The sequence below is a fragment of the Rhamphochromis longiceps genome, linkage group LG13, assembly GCF_057381845.1.
Source record: "Rhamphochromis longiceps isolate RC_006_pf linkage group LG13, R_longiceps_female_GT1.1, whole genome shotgun sequence".
NCBI lineage: Eukaryota > Metazoa > Chordata > Actinopteri > Cichliformes > Cichlidae > Rhamphochromis > Rhamphochromis longiceps.
Window position 1 is genome coordinate 5,747,464 of NC_140569.1, and position 21,703 is coordinate 5,769,166.

At 40.7% G+C, this 21,703-nt stretch overlaps 1 protein-coding gene across 1 annotated transcript in view; it reads left to right on the plus strand.

Annotated features, from left to right (window-relative positions):
- LOC146655262 (protein kinase C epsilon type-like) overlaps window positions 1-21,703 on the plus strand; it is a 99,006-nt gene that overhangs the window by 27,359 nt on the left and 49,944 nt on the right. The window contains exon 2 of the mRNA XM_085427264.1: window positions 17,503-17,566. Within this exon, the coding sequence (XP_085283390.1) occupies window positions 17,503-17,566 (64 nt within the window). The remainder of the gene's footprint in view (window positions 1-17,502; window positions 17,567-21,703) is intronic.

Below are 21,703 nucleotides of genomic sequence, written 5' to 3' on the forward strand. Positions count from 1 at the left end.
AAAGTGGAAAACGGAGGGATTGACAAACACTGATTTTGAGATGATCTAATAAAGTTTCTCACTTGTAGATATTTAAATCGATGTTTGCATGGGATATCATACTTGGAAATCAACTCCTCAAATGACATCAAAATCTCACCCTCTGATCCCACGAGATCCCCTATTGTCTTTAAGCCTTTGTCAGCCCACTTCCTAAAACCAGGGTCTGCTCTGCCTGGAGGGAAAAATTGATTACCCCATATTGGGCTAAAGCGTGCGAAAGAGGTGGGTTCACCCAGGTATTTTTTAACCTGATACCAGATCATAATCATATTTCTGACTATAGGATTTTTTGTCTTTTTTTTCAACATTTTGACTTTTGCTGAGTATAGGTACTGGGGAAGGGGAAGAGGTACTGAACTGTTTTCCATATTTGTCCAAGGCGGGGGGGATTTATCTGTAAAATAATACATCATAGTCCTCAATTGGGCTGCCCAATAGTACCAAAGTGGATTGGGACATTTGAGGCCTCCTCTTTCATACGGTAAGTACAAGAGTGATAAACGGAGCCTTGGTCGTCTATCATTCCACAAAAAACGTACAAAAATTGTCTTCAGGTGTGAAAATAAGTTAGCAGGGGGTGACAATGGGATGTTCTGGAACAGGTACAAAAGTTTGGGCATTATGTTTAATTTAAGAACATTAATTCTCGCTATAAGTGCCAAGGGCAAGGGCTTCCATCTATCTAGGGATGAGGTGATTGAGTCTACCATAGGGGTGTAGTTAGCTCCAACAATGTCTCTCAAACATGGCACTATCTTAATCCCCAGATAGGTAAAACAGTCTACCATTTTGAATTGGAAAGAATTTCCAGCACCCTCTCTCTCTTCTGAGTTAAGTATCATTAATGAAGATTTTTCTTTGTTCACTTTATATCCTGATATCCGTCCAAATATGTGTAGTAGATCCAACAAGGCTGGGATAGACTCCTTCAGCTTTTCCAAGAAAAGAATAACATCATCTGCAAATAAAGCAATTCTGTGTTCCTGTTGGTTTACCAATAGACCAGTTATACTCTTATGGGACCGCACCGCAATGGCAAACGGTTCGATTGCTAAAATAAACAATAAAGGGGACAAAGGGCACCCTTGCCTACAGCCCCGTTTAATTTCAAACGGTTTAGATATAATTCCATTTGTCAGTATTTCAGCATATGGCTCATTATATAAAAGTCTAATCCACCAACAGAAATTATCCCCACAGCCAAATCTTTTTAATATTTCAAATAAATAGGGCCACTCAACTCTATCAAAGGCCTTTTCGGCATCTAATGATAGTAGAGCAGTGTCCGGTTTTCCCTCCTGACTATGAAGAATATCCAACACTCTTCTCACATTATGAAATCCCCGTCTACCCGCAATAAACCCATTCTGATCACAGGTAATTAGATCAGGTAAAAATCTCTCCAGTCTTCGAGCCAAAATTTTGCAAAGTATCTTTAGATCCACATTAAGAAGACTTATTGGTCTTAGGTTACCACATTTATTGCACGGTTTACCAGGTTTGGGCAATAAAGTTATCAGGGCTCCTCTTAATGAGACCGGAAGGATTCCCTTTTCAAATGAATCCGAAAACATGTCAAAAAGAGGGGACAGCAGTTTAGTTTTAAATACCCTATAAATTTCTGTCGGCAGCCCATCTGGGCCTGGGGCTTTACCTGTTTTCAAATGGTCTATTGCTATAGATATCTCCTCCTTTGTTATAGGTGTATCAAGATCTGCGCTCATTAGTCCTGAAATGCTGGGCAACTGAAGGGTATCTAAGAAGAGCTCTTGCTCTTGTCCCATGTGTGTTATGTCTGAGTTATATAATTTTTCAAAAAAACCCTTAAAAGTTTCATTAATTCCTAGAGGGTCAACAATAACCTGTCCATCACTGTTTTCAACTGAGGCAATGTTTTTCTCATTCTGTAATTGACGGAGGCGCCAGGCTAATAATTTCCCGGGCTTTTCCCCTTGATCATAGAATGTCTGTTTAAGACGCAAAAGATGTGAGGCTGCCTTAGAAGCAGAAAGTTCATTATACTGTGTTCTTAGTAACAGAAGCTTTTGATGGACTCTTGGACAAAAACTTTGAAAATATTCTCCCTCAAGCATCTCAATCTCTGCCTCCAACTTTTTTGTTTTCTGATAAGTTTGCTTTGCTCTATAACTTGTGAAGCTAATAATCTGACCCCTTATGTAGGCCTTAAAAGCTTCCCATCTTGAGCAGGGTGATGTTTCATCCCTATTAGTATCAAAAAAAATGTTTATTTGGTTATCTATGAAAGATATAAATTCTGAGTCTAGGAGCCACTTTTGTTTAAATCTCCACCTAGGGGGATCTCTCTTCAGTCTCAAATCTTCATATATTAACGAGTTTGGCGAATGGTCAGATATTAAAATATTATCATAGTGACAGTCCTTTATTTTATAACTCAAATTGGCAGAAACTAAAAAGTAATCAATACGCGAGTATGATTTATGTGTATGTGAATAGCAGGAGTATTTTAAGACCTTAGGGTTCATATCCCTCCAAATATCCCTCAGATCAAGTTCTTTCATAAAATGTTGAATAGTTTGCCTACTTTTAGGATGAGAGAGATCAATACCTGAGCTCCTATCCAATTCTGGGTTCAACGTACAATTAAAATCCCCTGCTATAATAAGGCTACCAGACAGACACGATACTGTAAGAAAAAGATTATGAAAAAACTTTGGGTCGTCAGTGTTTGGAGCATAGATATTTATCAGGATTATTTTTTCCGTAATAAGTGTGCCCTGTAAAATAACATATCTCCCAGCCTTGTCTTTAATAACCCTTGTCACCTGAAATGGTATAGATTTGTGGATCAAGATCATAACACCTCTTGCCTGAGAAGTGAAGGGCGCAGAATATATACTGCCTTGCCACCTCCTCCTAATCTTCGCCTCTTGACTAGACAACAGGTGCGTTTCCTGTAGCAGCATGATATCAGAGTGCATAGAGTTCAGCCTAGACATTACTTGTTTTACCTTCTCCAGTTTTTGTAGTCCTCTGCAGTTCCAAGAAGAAATTTTAATTCTTATCCCACCAGACATAACATATAACACTGAATGAGCTTCCCAACACATTTGAAATATTAAAGGACAGAGAAACAAATAATACCTGAATGTCAAAAACTACATCCATAACAATGAATACTGAATATGCCCCTTTAACTTGAACTTGGGCACCCATTTCCCTCCCCCTATACATATTGGCACCTGTCTAACAGCTAAAGGTTGTTCCACCCAAAAGTGAGGATCAACCAACTGTGCCTGAACACTTTTCCCTTACCCCACCCCGCTATGCAAACAAAAAACTCGTTATTGAATACGATAAGAAAATCAGGGTACTAATAGTGGCTGTGAGCCTCTGGACCAATAAACAAATAAATATAACAAACTGGCCTTTCTCTCTCTCCCTCTCACTTCTTTTTAAACTTAAAGCTCAGTAATCACCCCTCCATGCCAACACACTGTAGTATGACCATGATTACATCATCTCACCCCGGTCCACCTTCTGACCTCAGAGCCTTCACAAAGTTCTCCGCTTCACCTGGCAGGTTAAAGATGCGGGACTGTCCGTTGTGTGTCACTATCAGTCGCGCAGGAGGAATCATGCCGTACCGGATACCCATGGAGCGAAGCTGTTGTCTCACGGCGTCAAACTCTTTCTGTTTTTTGTGCACTCCGGTCGCTAGGTCCTCATAAAATCTCACCGGGCGATTCTTGAAAAGAATCTGTCCCTTTGCCCTGGCAGCTCTTATCACGGTCATTTTATCCTTGTAATTTAGAAACTTCATGATCATAGTCCTTGGTGCAGCGGTATTTGACATATTCTTCTGGCCGACCCGATGCGCTCTCTCCAGCGTCAGAGTGGTTCGTAGCGGCGCCAAGTTCAGAGCCTCCGGTAGCCAGTTTTCCAAGAAAGCGCACGCGTCTTCTCCTTCTGCGTCCTCGGGCAGGTTAACAAGTCTCAAGTTAGATTGTCGCGATCTGGTCTCCAGATCCAGCACTTTGTCCTCGAGGTTTTTGTTGTTATTTTCAAGAGTCCGTACCTTTGCTTCCAAGGTGGTAATGCTATCTTCTGCTGCAGATATCCGGGCCTCCGCCTCGTTGACCCACTTGGCACACTCATTAATATCCTTCCTCACGGTCTCTATTGCTGACAAAATACCATCAAGTTTGGAGGAAAAATCGGATTTCAAGCTTGCAATAGCCGCCAGTATTACGTCTGAGCCTTCGGCCGTCTTTTCTCTCTCAGTCGGCTCATCATTTCCCTCCTCCACCGGCTGGCTAGCGTTAATATTAGTCTCGCTATCTTCACGGCTAACGCTAGCTTCACAGCTAGCCTCAGAGTTCAACTTAGAAGTGAAGTCAGATAATTTCGATTGAGTCGGTCTACCAATGTTTTTCCCGGGTTTCCTTTGCGAGAGAGGCATCACAGCTGTCCTAGGTGTCGTTCAGTGTCTAACAAACGAGTATTATTCAGGATTTTACAGAAAGATAGCGGAGCAGAAGTGGGCACGTCCTTTCAGCCAGCCGCCATTACCGGACCCCCTGTTGAGTAATTTAACATAAAATTGTTTGATAGTGTTAATTTGGAAAGCCAAAACTCTAGCGGGTCCACCAGACCCATGAACACTGGCTGAGTAACAAAAATACGAACACCACACAAGGGTTAAATAAACATTACACCTATATGCTTTATGAAAAGGAAAGTTTTAACCCTAATCTTAAAAGTAGAGAGTGTCTCTGTGTTATGAATCCAAAGTGGGACCTGGCTCTGCAGATGAGAGTGTCATGTTTCGGCTGTGTGGCAGGCAGGAGAGGACCCAAACGCAAACTCACAGAGACAAAAGGTAAACTCAAAAAACACAGCTTTATTGCTGGCGTGGAGTGGGACACGAAAAACAATACAAAATAAACTAAACTGGGAAAACTAAAGCACAGGGAGCCACAGGGAAAAATCACACAGCTATGATGGAGACTACGACACTGACAAAGAGAAACACAAGGCTTAAATACACAGAGGGATAACGAGGGAATGAGACACAGAAGGGGAGCAATCAGGCTGGACGAGACAGAGACGCAAAACTAGAAACACTCACATGAGGCATGGACCTACAAAGTAAAACAGGAAACACACTGACTGAATTCTAAACATGCAAACTTAACAGCAACAGGGGAGACATAACATGGAACACAGGGAAGCCATATGACAAAGCCAAAGAGCAAAACCTAAGATAACCATAACAGATCTAGGGAAACACGAAACAGTACCACAAAGGACTCAAAACATAATCCATAATATAAAAACACGAGATCTCTCCAAAATGAAACAGGAAACATGAGAGGCAGACATGACAACATAAGACAACAGACATGAAACACACGAAGGGCAAGGGAGACTTCACAGGGGTTGAAAACACAAGAGGGAACTAATAAGCAAATGAACATAGGAGACCTGATGAGCTTAACATACTATAAACATCAAAATGAACTAAAACTCAAAACACTGGGTCCTAAGACCCAGGATCGTGACAGAGAGGCCTGAAAGCTGGAGGCTCTGCCTCCCGTTTTACTTTTAAATACTCCAGGAGCCACATGCAAGCCAGCAGTCTGACAGCAAAGTGCTCTGTTGGGGTGATACAGCACTATGAGGCATGATTATTCAAGATTTTGTTGTAAATTTGAGCAACATGTGAGTAATTTAGCTAGCATGGAAAAGGAGAATTCAATACAAAAACTGCAGATATGCTTTGCTATATATTTATCCAGTGTGCCAAATGTGCTATATTTTTAGATGATAGACATTTTTGACCTACTTTGGTTATCACAGTGTGTACATTTATAATTTTGCCTCAATGCCATCTCATTCGTTCATCTGCTATTTTGCATATGTTTACGTTTTTCTTTGTGGTTTAAAAAAATGAAATGAGATCAAAAAGAACATTTAATGTCAAGATAAAGGTTTGAGCACAGGTTATGCTGACCATGTCATCCATGGTTCAAGCTTTGCCATTCCCCATCACTATTTTCCCCTTATTTTCAGTCAAGACTCGACACTTTTGGACTTACTCCAAATGAAAGTCACCAGCACACTGATTAGAATATTTTAAAGTCCAGGTTCATTTATTCATTTATACCAAAGACCTATTTTCAGCAAGGAAACGCCTTGACAATGGGTCATCATAAGCTGTGACACAGTCCTGCACATCATGTGGTTGTGTTTTATTTAGGAAATAGAAGTAGGTCACTAAAGTCACTCAAAAGTCACCACGCATCATTTAGACCGAGCCCTGTACCCATGCCTGTGTAAGCGTAACTTATCAAGTAAAATGCTTTAGTGATCGATAAGAATAGAAAAGCTCATTTATGGTGCAATTAGGCAAAGTTTTTGTATTGGGGAAGGAAACGTACTTCAGACGGTGGCAGGTTGTTGTGAGGATGTGAGAGGATGTTCTAAAGTATGGCGCTTGCTCCGACTCTCTCTTTGCCAGTGAGTATGTGGATCGACTAATTGGCTGTTCTGCATTACTGAGACAAGTACATCCATGTCCACAAATATTGATTGGACTAACCAGGATAATTTAGTTATTCTGCAGTTATTCCGGTTTCTTGTTACATACAGCTAATGCTGGATCATTAATGACAATAAATGGGGCAACTCTCCTCTTAAAAGCTTCCCATAGTGAAGGTTTTTACAGTTTTGGGGAGAAATCCCTTGTGAGCTTAACTACAGCTCTTAAAACTCCTCGAACTACAACATCTCTGTCTTATCTTTCCCCCGTTGTGTTCATCTTACAAACCTGATGAGCTGCATCAATGTCTTTGTTTTGGTTGGTCTCCTTTCTTTTCCCGAACAGCTTCTAAATTCCCGAAACACTGAAGCAGGCTTGTAGTTTTGCATGAAGTAGGAGAAAAAGGGTTTTCTCATTTCTCTAATTTGTTCCTAACTGTGTCCTCTGTGCTTTGTACCCCTGCCTCTGACTTGGAAATCAGTGTCAGCACGCCATATTGAAAGAGGTCTTAACTCCTAAAATACATCTGGAGTGGAGAGGACAGAGGAAAGGAGGCTTGGTGGAGGGGCAGAGGTGCTGTTTTTGTCTTCAACATGTTAAAGAGGGATGACACAGTTGTGGAATATGCAAACCACAACCAGAGGAGAACTCGTAGCTATATAATAGTTATCTTGTCATATTTTACCATATTGTAAATTAATTAAAAGTATTCTGCAAAACATATCATGAGCATTAATTGCGGGGCGATCGTGGCTCAAGAGTTAGGAGTTCGCCTTGTAATCGGAAGGTTGCCGGTTTGAGCCCCGGCTCGGACAGTCTCGGTCGTTGTGTCCTTGGGCAAGACACTTCACCCGTAGCCTACTGGTGGTGGTCAGAGGGCCCGGTGGCGACAGTGTCCGGCAGCCTTGCCTCTGTCAGTGTGCCCCAGGGTGGCTGTGGCTACAATGTAGCTTGCCATCACCAGTGTGTGTGAATGGGTGGATGACTGGATATGTAAAGCGCTTTGGGGTCCTTAGGGACTATTAAAAGCGCTATATAAATACAGGCCGTTTACCATTTACAGCAAAAATTGTATGGTGCATTTGTGCCTAATGTCATAGTGAGGTTAGAAGTCCCATTTAGGGAGATAATAATAATAATGTATACTTTATTGATCCCCGTGGGGAAATTACTTGTTTTTTCTCTGCATTTGACCCATTCGCTCAGTGAAGCAGTGGGCAGCCACTAAGCAGGCGCCCAGGGAAGTTGCCTTGTCTCCTCTCCTCTAATCTTTGTGTGAGGGGAGTGAGTGAAGGATTTAAGGATATGCAGCTTGGAAAACGAGGAAAGGTCAAGGTCCCCCTCTGTGGTGCTTCTGGCTGATCAATATGCAATGGATCAAACATTATCAGACGACTGTAGCTGTGTGTGAGAATCCTCTGTATTGTTAGTGTCAGTTTGCAGCAGTAGATTAAATCATGTAAAATACCCACAATCTGACACTGAATTTAATGTTCTGGTGAACATAGTGTTACTTTGGGAAAAAGCGACACTCTCTTATCTTCTCTTATTGAGTTACTTATTAAGTAACTGAAGTACAAAAGTCTTATTTGAAAAATAAATCTCTGACAACTAATAAAGTAAACACTTTTAAATGCATAACTCTGGTGGAAATAGTTTATATGAGGCAGAGAAACTGTGTCTGTCTGTGTGTGTCACCATAGCTGCTTAGTTCACAATGCTGCGGCATCACTTATTCAACAGGGACAAATTAGGCAAAGACAGACGTGGCTAAAGACAAGGACAGTTATGAATGGGAACCGACAGAGGGCCTGTGTGTTTAAGTGTGTATATTTGTATGTTTGCCGTATTTCTGGCTTGTTTGAAGTAAATCCAGTGCATTAGTAGAAACAATCCAGCTGTTTAAAGTCATTCTCTGGAGCCAGAACATATGTGCGCTCATCTTACTTCTTGGGTTTAATGCCTCCATTTGTTTGTCATTAATTGACTGCAACAGCAAAAGACATTATTTTCATTTCGTCCTTTACTCTGGGTTACAGAGTCTCTATAGACCTTCAGATCTAAACAGAAACACTTTTTTTTTCATTGCATTTATACATCATGCACACTGCTCAGCGTATGGTGCAAAAAGTCTGTGCTGAATACACCACCAACTGGTTTGTCAAGTCTGAGAAATCAGATGTGATGAGTGAGTGATGGACCTGACTGTCGCCGTACTCGCTGGCTACCAACTCATGATTTATGTGTTGGTAGCCAGTGAGCGTGTCTCAGATAATGCTTCTTTCTCTCACTTTAAATAAATAAAATATTAAAACAAATGAATAACTGAAGTGATGAGTTTATACTTATAATGAAAGAGTTCAGACCAGAAGGATGCTTTCTTATCAACTTCTATAGGCCCAGAGATGTGTTTGCAACCATAGGGATTGTCTATATATGACTCTATATATATGACCCAGATTGGACTTGGACCCAGCTTCAGTAGCTGATAGCTTATCCATTAGACCACTGGGCATCTTTGCAATGTGACCTAATTTGCTGGTTGAGTGAGAATGAAGTTATGAAACCCTTTTGAAAGGTTATAGGTTTTGTAAATTTTGTAACATATTAGAGATTTTCAGATATTTGTTGGATAAGGATTTCGTTTTCTGCATGTTTCTTGTAAATGTGGCAATGTTTGCAATCTCAGCTTGTCTACCTCCAGCCATCCCATGCACAACAGTGATACGCATGCATCACTTCATTGTTGACATTTTTTCATTACTTAAAAAAAACTGTTTTATTTGTTTATATTTATTTATATTTATATTTATTTATTGTCTTTCTGTTTTTATGACCAAATTTGTTTTCACCAGCTTTTATGATTCTGGTAGTTTCATAACCCTTTTTGCATTATTATATCTAATGTTACAATGTCCCTTTTTCGGTCACGAAAATGAATTAATGCCATAATTAAAAAAAAGACATGAAAAATTAAATAAATTAACCTAGTGACAAAGTGGCTACACTGAGGTGAACTGAAGCATGATCATCACTTCCTTGAGAAAGGGGCACATCAGGCCAACAAGCTGAAACGGGATGAAACTGAAATCTGAGACAGTCCTTTGGAGCTCTTAGAGCAGAAGAGCAAGCTTATACCAAGCTTGCATGGGTTTATGTTAGGCGTGTGTTCAACAGGCGCTCTTACAAGTTTAGCAGTGTGTCTGTGTTTGTGTGTGTGTGTCTGAAGGTTCTGCAGTGTGTCAGTCCACAGGGGCCGTGTGCTCTCTGTCACGGAGAATAGATAAAACACAATGTGCTCCCTGTTCTCGCTCTCGCTTTGTCTCTCACTCATTATCACTCAGAGTTTTTCTCTCGCAGTTGTGATTCTCTTCTTTTTTGAGACCACATCCGCGCTTAATCCTGATCGCTGAATATGTTTTATAATAGTTTTGTCCACACTGAAAATTATACACTCCATAAAAGCTGTACACAGCTCCCACGATATTAGAGATTGGTTTGAGGAATTCCATTTTTATGCTTTGATCACATGTTGCTTTTTACACCAGAAGTGACCATATTTGCTCGATCAATAAGAAAGGCCTAATACGGTTTTACTCAGCTGAGTTCAAATGAACTGAAAAGATTTTCTGTAGCAATCTGTAAATGTTTTTTCCTCCTGTTAAAGAGGGCATTTTACCATGGGAGTGCATGATGCTTCGCTCGGTGTTTCTAGTTTGGTAAACAAGTTGGCTGCACAGATAGTTTGGCATTGAAAGACTTGGATACTTGGTCTTAGTCTTGGGCACTCCCCAGTCACTCCTGACTTACTAAAATACAGCATGATTGTACAACACGATGATTTTATTGTCAGTTTTCTCCCTGGATTATAATAATAATGGATTGGATTTATATAGCGCTTTTCAAGGCACCCAAAGCGCTTTACAATGTCACTATTCATTCACTCTCACATTCATACACTGGTGGAGGTAGCTACAGTTGTAGCCACAACTGCCCTGGGGCAGACTGATAGAGGCGAGGCTGCCATATCGCGACCAGGACAGAGAGTCCAGGGATCGAACCGGCGACCTTCCGGTTACAGATGCGCTTCCCAAACTCCTGCGCCACAGTCGCCCCATAGTATTTCATTCATGTTAATTGCATAAATGTAGACCCTAAAATCAGAGTGACATATATTATTACATTACCATTGTTGTTTTCATGTTGGAGGAGAGAACGTCAGCGTGTCAGCGTACAGCGTGTCTGGAGCGGCTTAGAGCCAAGAGTTCACCAAAGTCATGTGATTTCACTTCAACCTTGACAGCCAGTGGGGCTGTGTGTTTGTGTGTGTGTGTCTCTGTGTGTTTAGAGAGCTGGCAGGTGTGGAAAGGAGTCATGACTTGTTGAAGGACCTTTATTTTTGGGCCAGTCTGGATCACTAGGAGTTCACACTTTCTCACACATGCTCATACACAGTAGAAGCTGCACAGCAATATACAGCTGAGTCACACTTTTGCCCCTTACACCCAGGGCTATTGTTTGAAGTTTCTACCTGGGGAAAAAAGAAAAAGAAAAGACCCAAATTTAGTCAACAGCTGCATAAAATAACCAATCTTGGGCTTTGTGGATAAGATACATTTTGCTCAATTTATTATCAAAATATACTCCTGCTTAGTAAATTGCAAAAAGGGTAATAAACAAAAATTAAGCTGTTCAAAAAGTCCTTAATTGCATCTCTAATTCATTTTATACAGTAGCAGTGAAGTAACAAAAAGTCCCTACATATGTTTTGGTCATGGTAGTTGTAGACTAGCTGGCTGTTGGACTCCACTAAGGCTTCCCTTTGTTCCAGATTGTTAATGATTTTTATGGAAAGAATTTACAGGTATAGGATCTCACCTATGCTAGTAGTCGATTATTAAGTCCTGTTGGCCTCATCGAGTGACAGCCTCGAGCTCATACTAGGGCGGTTTGCAGCCGAGTGTGAAGTGGCAGAGTTGAGAATTAGCACCTCCACTTTACAGTTATTAACATAAACCACACACACACACACACACACACACACACACACACACACACACACACACACACACACACACACATGCTTTTGATGCATTAGGGCAGATGAGGCAGGATGGAGGAAAACCTGCTCAATTGAGTTAAAGGCTACAATTTAATTTCCCTATGTGCGCATTTGTTTGTCTGTGTGTGTCTGTATGTGTGCCTTTTCCGCTATAAATAAGTGTACAGTTTAAGGCTTTTCGAAAGAAAAAATATATATTAAATTTGACTACTTGTTTGATATACAACACAATATGCACAGTGAAGTACTAACTGATGAAAACCTTGTGACGTTTGATCTGCCAGTGAAATCAAGTAGCAGATATACAGTATTGTTCTGTTTGTTTATAACCAATCAAATCTAGATTGAATTAACATACATCTCACATTAACATGTTTGATTTTTATGAAAACTGAAAAATGGATTTGTTTTATATGAAGTCATATGATGAAGTTATTCCCTGATTAATCTTAAAATGTTCCTTTTACCAGTCGAACGCGATGACAAGTAAATCTAGAGCATGTGCCATGTGTATGGGTGTGAATTCATAATAACAAAACCAGCGGACATACACACATGCACACTGAAGGGCCTTTTCCTTCCTCTTCAGCATCTATATTTAGTGACATCTGCACCTGAGTTTGAGCACGCTCAGTAGCAGTAGATGAATGGAGAGCTGTGACCTCAAAGGCACTGTGTGCATGTATGCTGTGATCTTTGAGGTCCTGATGGACACAGCGCTTTTTTCTTTTCTGATGTTGTTTCCATTCTAAGGTTCTACACCAGTGTTTATACTTTTGAATGTTTGTTGTGTAGGTCTCTGATTTTAAGTTTGGGGCTTCACATATTCTTTTATTGTAAATGTAGAACTAAAATTACCCACACCTTCCTTTTCCAGGCAAAAATTATGGACAATCTCAGATTGCTAGGGAAAATTTGTTGGCAAGTGATGCGATTAGTCGTTAGCATATTGCTACAGTTTCCTGTAGTTTGCATGGAATATGCAACACGTTTTCACTCCCAAAGCGCAACATTTTGCGCCAGGTGACAACACGTCCCTATGTTACGAGATCGGAAAAATTAGGAAAAATGAGAACCGTTCTACGCATGTAATGTTTTTTTTACTTAAATTGCTTTGGAAAACACTATCTAACATCATTAAAGTGCTGGTTAAAGTTAGGGATAAGGTTATGGTTAGGGTTAGGGAATACATGGCTGGAATGTGTATTAGCACGGGAGCGTTATTCTACTGGATTTCATCCCTAACCCGGTGCATAGCATAAGAATGTGGAAGGTCACCTTTCGCGTTCCCCGGGAATGCCTCGGGACTTGACAAATCGTCAATATATTACGCCTCAGGAGTGAGAATGGGCTGGAAAATGTCTGCAAACATTTGCCAACTACATGCCAAACAGTAATTGGTAATTTTAACTTTGCAGGTGATTGGTCTTTAAGGGGTTTAGAGAGAGTGCCTGGTTACCTGGCCTTTGCCTGCTGGGCCTCGTCAGGCACATCCCAAATAACCAGCATGGACCTTCATAAAAAAAACTTGGGTGTGTGAGGAGTTTGTTAAGGCCCTGGAGCAGGACTTTTGGCTGCCCTCAAAGAAATTCTGGCAAGCCATCAGATGATTAGGGAGGAGAAAATCATCTGGTCACACTATGTGCAGCGGGGATGGAGCACTGCTGACTTCCACTGTGGATATAGTTGGGTGTTGGAAGGAATACTTGGATGATCTCCTCAACTGCTTCCATGGAGGAAGCACTCTAGGAATGTGGGGGGTACCTTATCCATCACTAGGGGTGATGTCACTGAGATAGTTAAACAACTCTCATCCACCCAAGTAGAAGGGGCCCTGGGGTCAATGAGATTCGGCCTGAGTTCCTTAACCCTCTTGATGTTGTGGGGTTGTCTTGGTTGACCCATCCTTGCACAGAGATCTGGCACGATTCCTCTGGATTGGCAGACCATTGGATGGTTTGCCTTTTTAAGAAGGTGGAACAGAGAGTTTTAAAGGGGGATCACAATCCACAGCCTCCCTAGGAAGATCTGTACCGGAGTCCCGTAGAAGAGAGTCTATCCATTAGTTAAACCTCGGACTCAGGAGGAGCAATCTGGTTATTGTCCTATCCAGAATGCTGGATAAACTGTTTATCCCCTTGAGAATGTATGTGGGTGTGTTGGGGTGTTTTGAGAGTATGGGGTATCTTGTGGTGGGGTATATAGTAGGGGTATATTGCTACAGGCCATTCCCAGTTGCGTTGGTTTCCACCAAGGCTGCCTTTAGTCACCAGTTCTGTTCAAAAAATGTATGAAAAGGGGAATGAACGCCATTTTAACAGAGTAACCAAGTGATGGAAGGTTTGCACTTTCTCAGGATCTGGTTTCTGCTTTTTGCATTGATCTCTCAGGTGGGTTGAGAACACCTTGTTTGCCGGGAAAAGGAAGGTTACTAAAGGAACTGTTACCTCCATGACCCAGGCTTGAATAAGCAAAGGTGGATGGGTGGATGAACAGCCAGATTGTTATACTTCTGGTTGCAAAAAGACTTCTGGTGCTGTAGCAGTTATGGGAAACAGCCCATTTTATTCATCAAAAACAGCTATCATTGGCCTGCTTTACTGCTTCCAAACAATCTGCCTGACTTATAACTACACTTAATGTCAATCCCTCTCTATAAAACATTTTTCCCCTGGATAATTTTAGTGTGTATGGGTTTAGAAAAACAACACATCCCCAATACACTTGTCAGTACACCTACATGTTCTTTCCATATCTGTCACAAAGACAACACACTTTCTTTGCTTGATAGACAGAGGCAACAAAAACAGCCCAAATCTGAGTAATTTTGTTGTTTATAGATCGTTCAGTCTTGTCACCAGAATGCAACTGTCCCTCCTCTGTCAGTTTCATGGTAATTTTTTGCCTCTCTCATCTGTCCATCTGCCACAATGACTTCCTTCCTTCCGTTTGTTCTTCTAGAAAATGCAGATGGATGAGAATAATTATCTTGTTAAACCTCAAAATGTTCACAGTGTACTGTCCTGCCTAATGATGAAGATCCATTAAGCGGGGAAAGAAAAAGAAGTGCCATTCCAGGAACAAGTACTGGATATAAAATGTGTTTTAACAACTACAACTGCAAAAAAAAAAAAAAGATCAGGAAGAGTGCTACCCTCTTCCCCCTCCTCTTTCTCCTTCACTGTCGTACTGGAACGAGCCAACAAACTTTCTCTGTCCTCCCCCTCATCCGTCTCCCTCTCTTTGCTTTCCATCTCTTACTGTATACATTACTGAACCCACGCCTGTTCGCCTTCACTGCACGAGTCTTCGCTTACTGCTGTTCACGGTGTGCGTGTGAATGTGTGAATGTGTGTGTTCACATTGGGATTATCACCACCGTGGGTGGTACAATCTGCTGGTAGAAACTCAGTGAACCCTTCAGCCAGTACCCACTTTCATCATATTGCTCAAGTGTGCTAAGGCGCAGACATACATGCTTTGATTTATACTGTATGCACACACACGTGCAGGCACTCAATAATCTCCACTTCCCTCAACTTCTCCCTAAAACCATTCAGACTCCTCGATATTTGCATATGGGTCTTATGCGTGTGAGAGTGTGGCTGTGAGTGTTTGTGAGGTATATATTTGACGTGTGGGTGTCTGACAGGATATGTGTCAATCTCAACTGCACGCCACAGCAGTTTTTTCCTTGAACTTTCTTGCCACATTGCCAGTGTGTCTTGCCCAACAGGTTGTACGGTTTCTCACAGGTTGGTAAAAATTTTTTGGTTGCGTTGCTTTTTTTTTTTCCAATACCATAAGCACATAACGGAAAATACTGTGAAAACCACATGTGAAACAATCACATCATAGGGCTGTCCTTTGAATGATCCCCTATTTAAAACTTCTTTTGGTAGGGTTTGTGTTTTTTCATTGCATAATTGTGCATGCAAGAGAGCAACATAGCATGCAAAAACATTTGACAAAACAGACCTCACATTTACATACCTGCCACTCTAACTGTAACTGAGACAAGGTGACTGAAACTTTGAAGAAGGGAAGGCAGAGCAGGGTAATGCACCCCCTGTTCTTGCTCCACTGATCTCTGCTAATTAGCTTGTAGTGATGGTGCATAGTGATAGCAGAATAAGAAGCAGTTTTCCATCAGACCACGTGCCCCTTGTCTAAAAGTCTAGATTTTTTATGCGTTTTCAAATTCAGATGGTATCAAATCTGGGAAGTTGTTGGTAGGGCTGGGTGGCTGGAAAATTGTATTTTAATTTAATTTGCAGTTTTGGTTTCCAGCGGTATTGGAATAAAACTAGTAATTCTAGGAAACTCGTGTTTTTTTCCCCTTGTGTTGTGAGTCAGTGCACCTCTTTCTTTTACTTGATTGCACTTTTGACCCTGCCGAAAGTTAGAATTCACTTGATGTTTAGCTCAGTTCCAGCCTAAAAGAGAGTCCTCAGCCAACAAGATGTGTTTAGAGGATGCAACACTCACAAGGTGCCTTCAGGTGAAGCTGTGCAAGGATTTTTAATGGTTTCCTTTGTCTACATCTCACTTTGCATCTCTTGCCCTGTTCGCTTGTCAGAGTAACAACTTTGCAGCTGGTTTTAGCTCACTCGCCCTGTGGTTTCCATGTTGGTCTCCTGAGGCACGCAAGTCCGCTGCAGCCTGGGCAACCTTCTGCTTCTGGCTTCACTTGCAGGCATTGTCTGGAGGATGGTCTTGTAAGATGTACCGTTTGGTCAAAGACGCACCCTAATCGGGGCTTAAATCCCTACCAGACTAACCTGTGTCCCCCATCTTCTCACTTCTTCATTTAAATAATTTTTCATTGGAATTATATCATATATATTTAAATGGTCTTACTGCTGCATGAAGTTCATGCATTTTAAAACTGATAGCGCCTGATTGTTATAAATTGCTGAGTCACACCACTTAAGAGTTATCTGAGCACAATGTAGCTTGCCATCGCCAGTGTGTGAATGTGTGTGTGAATGGGTGGATGACTGGATAAGTAAAGCACTTTGGGGTCCTTAGGGACTAGTAAAGGCGCTATATAAATACAGGCCATTTACCATTTACCACATGAATCTACGGGCCTCATTCAGTGTGATTTTCCGCTTACTCAGGATATCTAACCAACATAGATAGCGCTGGGCGGTATAATCAGAAATATCTATCGCAGTTGTTTTCTCTCTGCGAGTCTAGCAGCTTCATATTTTGATAGATATTATTTTTGCATCAGGTTTGCAATGACTCATTGTTCTATCAGGAGTATATAAAAAACCCCATTTAATACTATCATTAAAAAAAAACAAAGCATAAATACAATACAATAAACAACCAAAACATTACATAAGCTACTCTTATTGACTCTGCTAACTAGCTGCCTTAGCTGCCTCGTAACATCCTTGCAAACACCAATTTCCTTAAACGTGCAATGATACTTTGAGAAAAATGACATGTTTTACATATTTGCATGTCTTTTGTTTAATGCTTTTCATAACTGCAATGCTTTGTATCTCTATCTATCTTATCTTATCTCTAAATGTTTTTATTCTGGGGGATTGTGATTTTTTTATGCGTGTTGTCCTTTATGGACCCCTGGAAAACTGTGTAGGATGAGTGAATGGTCCTGACACGTAAAAAAGTAGAGAAGCATTGTTAATAAATTATTATTTATTAAAGAATCATTTTCTTATTTTCAGGAAATAATTCAGTTTCATTTAGTATAAAAGGAATTAAGTTGACTCTTATGAGTACACTGCAGCATGAGCTGCTAATTTGGCATCATTTAGTAAGAGTTTGTCTAATTTTTTTTTGTATTTGCCTTCTTTTTGTCTTTTTCTTATTTTATTCCTCATTACCTTTCTCTCTGCAGATTGACCTGGAACCAGAGGGGAAGGTGTATGTTGTTATTGACCTATCAGGATCTTCCAGTGAAGGTAAGAACTCAGTGAAACTGTTTTATGAAGCTCAGCGGGGTCTGTCATGTATGTAACACAGAGCGACTGCTCTCGGTCTCACTTATCTCTTGTTAAGAGCTGCTGTGTAACTATCGCAGGAGCTTTCAGTGTAAAGTGATGATGATGATGATGTATTTTGAGGCAAAAGCCTGTGTTTGTCAAGTCACTCTGACTCTCACAGCTGTTGCTACATTCACACCTTCTCCTCCTTGTATTGCAGAAAACCAGTGTTGCCACATTCAGATGTATTAAAACACCTTGCATGTGTGCAAAGTCCTTCTACATATTTGCAGCATGTTTTATAAACTTTAATAAATTATATCAAAAAATTCAAATAAGCTCATATAACAAATATTGAAGATAAATAGGATATTAATAACACTATCTTTAAGATGGGACAGAGTAATAGGATACATAAATATGCAATGACAGTTCAATCATTTGTTATTTTGCATTTTGTAATAACAACGCTAGTAGTGATATATTTGTGAAGTTAAATATGTAAGTACAATTCAAAGGTATGCCAGAGCTAAAATAAAAGCATAGACTACACCATTAAATGGTAAATGGCCTGTATTTGTATAGCGCTTTTACTAGTCCCGCCTAGGGACCCCAAAGTGCTTTACACACCCAGTCATCCACCCATTTACACACACATTCACACACTGGTGGAGGCAAGCTACAGTTGTAGCCACAGCTGCCCTGGGGCAGACTGACAGAAGCGCCATCGGCCCTTCTGGCCAACACCAGTAGGCGGCAGGTGAAGTGTCTTGCCCAAGGACACAACGACCGAGACTGTCCGAGCCGGGGCTCGAACCGGCAACCTTCCGATTACAACGCGAACTCCCAACTCCCAACTCTTGAGCCACGGTCTCTTATCATGCAGCTAGAAACAGTTAAAAAGTTAAAGTTTCTAACTGCAGGAGCTCAAGTATACCACTTTGGCCCTCCTTGTTGTGTTGTTAGGGTACATCCTTTGGACTTTCTGGTTGTATTGCATAGAGACAAACACATGTTATGTAGTTTTAAAATAAAATACTCGAATTGTAACATGCAGTGAATATAGTTAAAAACAACCTAACAATATTATTTTAAGTGCTAGCAAAGGCACAGTCAGAAGAAGGGAATGAGTGCATGTAAAGTGTAGAAGACAGCTTTGGCTTTGTCACTTAAAGAGATGCCCTAAGTATGCACAACTCAAAGCCTTCCTAAAATTTAAACTGTCATAAAAAAAGAAATTACAGTCCATATAGTTTTTCTGATAGAGGTAAAATAGGTAAAATAATGATGTGTAAAGTCTCCCAGAAACACAGAATGATGGCAAAATTGTAAAAACATCAGCAAAAAGCTGCTATTTTTTATTTCATTTTTTAAAATGGTCGTTAAACAAAAAAGTTTGAACCTCTTGATTTATAAAAGTCCATCAGATTAAGGAAAAAAATATCTCATATAAAAAAACCCAGAACAGTCTGCACAGCCTTTGTTAAATGACTGCACTCATACTGATCGTCATTATAGTTTCACATCCTTTCTCCAATCATCTTAATGTGCAGTTTTTGAGCTTTTAGTGGGTATTAAGTGAAAGGAAAGTGAAAGCAATAATGTAAGCATAGTGCTCCATTTGTATTAAGAGAACGTAGGTTTTTGCTCTATAATGCAGCATACACTTTAAAAATGACAATTATTTGGAATTAGGAATAGAGGAACAAAGAGAATGTAAAAACAATGTTGGTGTTAGATGAACCAACAGATATGTGTGTTTAGTTCTAAGTTACTTCTCTTTTTTGTTTTTGTTACTCAGTGAGAACGTGAAGTCAGGAGTGAGTCACCCTGTCACTGCACAGAATTTGCAGCATTACATTAGGAAATAGATGTGTCAGATTCCCTATGTGTTTCTATGACAATGATATTGTGCAGCCAGCGCTCTTCTTCGATATAAGTTAAATGATGCAATCAGAGTTTGACTGTAAACTCAGAGATCACCTCATCATTTAAGATATGAGACACAGTGCTTCGAGAGAGCCTCGAGCTGTAATCTTGTACTCCTACGTGTTGCTGTATGTTTCACTGCAAAACAAAGATGTAACAGTGTAGTTGAGAAGGAGTGCAGATGCTGATGTGATATACAGAACTAGTACTTACACTTGCAACAAGACTATAATCGTTGATGCTTTGACTAAATGCTGAGGCCCCATAGACTGCATGTAAAAGATGGACATAAGGTTCAAGATATATAAAAATGAAGAACTGATATGTCAAATATTCGCACATGACAAAATAATCAGCCCAGCCCAGTTAGGGCAGCAGAATCACTTTCCAATTTATCGTGGTTCTCTTCCCTTTCAGTAACCATTACTCTGCAACCACACTATGCCTGACTAAAGTAAGCTGACAACCACTAACCGGTTCACTTTTCTGTTGCTGCAGCAACTTCTCACTTGTGGAGCGAGGTACTTCCCGCAGCAAACCTGCTTCCTTAGTCATATACAAAAGTATAGTTAGGCTGTTGTTACAGTGTTGAGTGAAGCATTGGAGACGGGCAAGCTGTTGATGAATTAATACTTAGTTTAATTATTGATTTATTGTCTTCTCTTGCAGTGATTTTTCTTCTCCATTTTGAGTAGTGTAAGCTAACCATAGCACTGCAACTGTGTGGCTCTACACTGAGCTTTGATTTACAGGTGTGACTTCAGTTTGTGCACGGCCTGACTGAGTTACTGCAGTATAAAAACTGAGCATTGCATATCTGATGTTTGCTTCAGCTAAGTAAATAAAATGAAGCTGAGGATGATTTTGACCGATCGCATCCATTTTTCAGATTTTCAATCAATTTTGCAATATTATTGTTTTTGTGAATTATATTTGCTATCATGCAATGAAAATCTGAAATTATTACACCACCGGATGGATGTAGCCACGGTGACATCCTTTACAGCTTTGTGCATTAATTTGTTTCGAAATGCCAGTTCTGCCAGTTTGGGTGATTTGTAGCAATACCTGAATATCTTGATGCATTCTCAATCATCCAGGAAAGTAAATCTCCAAAAGTTGATTCTGTTCATCTGGACGTAGCGTTTTGTGGGAGAAACGTTTCATCACTCATCCAAGTGACTTCTTCAGTCTCGGACTTCAGACCCTAACCCATCAGCAAATTTGCTGATGACACCACCATCCTAGGACTGATCGAGAACAACAATGTTTCAGCTACAGAGAGGAGGTTCAGCATCTGAAGCAATGGTGTGAAAACAACAACCTGCATCTGAACACAGCCAAGACCAAGGAGATGGTAACCGACTTCAGGAGAACAAGGCGATCTGAGCACTCTACCCTCTACATTGATGGGGAGGAGGTAGAAAGGGTAGAAAGGAATTAAGTTCCTCGAAGTCCACATCTCGGCCGACCTTACCTGGTCCACAAACATTTCCCACCAGGTAGGGAAAGCACAACAAATGCTGTACTTACTCAGGAAACTGCGTCATGCCCAGTTACCCCAGAGACTGCTAGTGAACTTCTACCGTTCCACCATCGAGACCCTTCTGACTTACTGCTGCACACTCAGGTTCAACTGCTGTACTGTGGACAACAAGAGGAAAGTGCAGCGGGTGGTGAGGGCAGCAGAGTGGGCAATTGGCACCTCACTAATCCCCCTCGGAGACATTTAAACTGGCAGACTTCAGCAGAAAGTCAATATCATCATCAAAGACCCCTCGCACCCTAGACACTAACCGTGTATTTCACACACATGGAGAGATGCCAAACTGCCTTTCATTGTTCTTGCAACAGTGACGATAAAGAGCTATTCTATTCTATTCTATTGTTGTGGAGATGTAACTACTGAGTGATATGCGCACGCAAATTAGCAAAATACAGTGATATTGCAAATCATTTTTTTGGTAGAAAATTTTATTTTGAAATTTCTCTTCATACTTGTGGAGCTTTTCAATTGGGCCTCCTATTAACAGAATGTTGAACCAGAGGTGAAAAGTTAACATTGGTACATCTAATCTGTAACTAATTGCATTTTTACGGTATGTTGGAGAGACTGTGAGAGAGAAGGCAGAAAGGGAGTTATCCAGAGGTCGCGAGAGGAGAAATGGAGTGGTTGTGGGGTGATAA